General features: G+C 34.0%; 1 protein-coding gene across 1 annotated transcript in view; it reads right to left on the bottom strand.

The window, feature by feature from the left end:
* LOC106877203 (carboxylic ester hydrolase LipN) overlaps window positions 1–2,598 on the bottom strand; it is a 99,651-nt gene extending 97,053 nt beyond the window's left edge. The window contains exon 1 of the mRNA XM_052973475.1: window positions 2,159–2,598. Within this exon, the coding sequence (XP_052829435.1) occupies window positions 2,159–2,384 (226 nt within the window). The 5' untranslated portion in view covers window positions 2,385–2,598. The remainder of the gene's footprint in view (window positions 1–2,158) is intronic.
* Window positions 2,599–2,629: the final 31 nt, after the last annotated feature.

Here is a 2,629-nt window from a genome sequence, read left to right as displayed (position 1 = left end):
ACACACACACACACACACACACACACACACACACACACACACACACACACACACACACACACACACAAATAAATATACTACACAGACACAAGAGCATACTATATTATTTTTGATGTGTATATAATAAAGCCATCCACCCCCTTCTTGAAATAATCAATAGTGAGTGTATATATAGTTGTCAAGCAAGAAGATTCTCTATAGCAGCAGTAGCAGAAAATATCAATAATACCGCAATTGGTTAAGCTTTACTCTATTTTGTGTAAAACGTCTATTTCGTCGTTAGTGTGTGCATATCATATATGTAAGATATAGGTATATGCCAAGCATACGTATAAAATTGTGTAGATTTAAGTGTGTGTTCATGCATACCTTATGATATATATATATATACATAAAAATATAGGGTTGCGAGTTTTTGTTTTTTAGAAATTTCACTACCAGTGGCCTAGCATGTATAAAAAGTCAATAGACAACATATTCTCAATATAAAATAGTGTACATTTAAACACAAGAGAAAACTGCCTTCAACAGGCAGTTTTTACACGCTAGAAAAAGTAGTCAAAACGACCAAAACCTCATGTGGTTTTGGTCGTTTTGACTACTAGCGTGTAAAAACTTGTTGAAGGCAGTTTTCTCTTGTGTTTAAATGTACACTATTTTACATTGAGTATATATATATATATATATATATATATATATATATATATATATATATACACACACACACACTATATATATTTTGTTAATATCAATAATGTACGGCTACTTTATAAACGTGTGTGTGTGTAAACATATACATATTACATATCGTATGGTTAATTTGCCTTCATCAAAATCTAAAATTGTATGAAGATGATTTATTAGATATATTACAAATTTCGATTGATAAATGCTTCATTTGAGCGAATAATTACAGGGGAAAACAATTCCGAAGAACAAATGTGTCTGCTCCACACGCGAGTTCGAACACCAATATAGAGACAGTTACACACTTGTAGCAAAGAATGTACATTAAGAAACTTCTACTTGCATAAACGACTTGGACGCAAACCCCCTATTTACCCTCCGCCGCAAGGTTCTCTTTCCTCGACTACTAACCTCCAACAGTTTAAAATTAAACAGAAATAAACTTAGCAACCAACACATATTCTATAATTCATCACCTCCCCCAGTCTTAACGTTAATGAATGAAAGACCTTCACACTCCTTAATCGGTATAAAAAGAGGCATAAGGCACTGATCCATTTCCGCTTCCTCATTCTATTGCCTGTCTCCAGAGCAATTAATTTTAAAAACAAAAAGAAAGAAAATTAATGCATTTGTCGTAAACACTTTTAATTCAAAAGGCGGGAAATAAATATGATAAAATAGATTATGAATAAATCCGAAACCAGAAATTAAAAGAAAGATTCCAATAACCGAATGCTGAGAGAAAAGTGATGTGTCTTTTTGCAGTGTTGCATGCAAAAATGCCATGCAAAATACAATGCAGCTACAAGTGTGAATATTTTCAAAGAGCTTCAAGGAAACAAGATACCGGCGAACGAAGTCCGCGGTGACCCGGTTCTTTGTTTTTTTGTTTTTTTTTTGTGAGATACATTGAAATAAAAACAACCTGTTTTTCATTCTCACTTTGTTGCAGAGTCGAAATAAACCAATATATCGAAATAACTTGAATGGGAAAAGAATTCTGCTTTTGACAGAAATGTCGAGATTAATGAATAACAAGAGACAGATATAAATACACGTTATATGACAGATATATGAAGTTTAACATGTGTATGAAACCTACGCACGTAGAAATTCATTTACAACTGAACCATAAACACACTACCTCAGTATTCTGGTTAATTAAAACATGTGTATACACACGTGTGAGTGAATGTTGTGAGCAAAACAGTGTTTTGTAGATTAGACATGGATGTAGACAGATATCAAAAACAAAGTGATAGACTAATATGTATAAAAAAACAGACAAGCTTATAACACAAATAGATCATGCACATGAAATAGATGTATTAAACAGAGTAAGAAGAAAAAACGGTTGATATAAATATTTTTAAAGACATAAATAGATATATAGACATATAAATGTTAGAGACAGACATACAAACATTTCAAGAGATTATACATGAAATAATATTCAATGTTTACTCACTTTCTGTGTCTACGGTGGGTACGGTCATTTCGTGAACTGATACTCCATATTTGGTATTGGCTCGGGGCACAACTTCACAATAGAAACGTTCTAATTGACTGCGGTTGTCGCTGACCGATAATTCGGAGGCCGGTTTTATGTTTTCTTTCACCAAGATATCCCCCAAAGCATCGGATTCAATGAGTCCGACAGTTTTTTTAGCATTCTCACCACCGATCGCATTCATCGTTCCTATTGCAGTAGTACGTATAGTTCGTAGTAGCAGCCCTAACAGAAGCAGCAGTAGTGATTCGAAACCTTCCTCTCTTTTTCTTCTCTGTAAATGACTCTGCCTCTTTATAGCCTCTCTATGTTGGGTGGTGACGCTTTCTTTTTCACTAACTCTCTGTCTCTTTCCCCCTCAGTTTCACTAATTCTCTCTCTTTCTTTCCCCCTCAGTTTCACTAATTCTCTCTCTTTCTTTCCCCCTCA

Source organism: Octopus bimaculoides, chromosome 16 (genome assembly GCF_001194135.2).
Source record: "Octopus bimaculoides isolate UCB-OBI-ISO-001 chromosome 16, ASM119413v2, whole genome shotgun sequence".
NCBI lineage: Eukaryota > Metazoa > Mollusca > Cephalopoda > Octopoda > Octopodidae > Octopus > Octopus bimaculoides.
The sequence above is the reverse complement of the archived record's forward strand: the minus strand, read 5'-3'. Positions and strand labels throughout refer to the sequence as shown.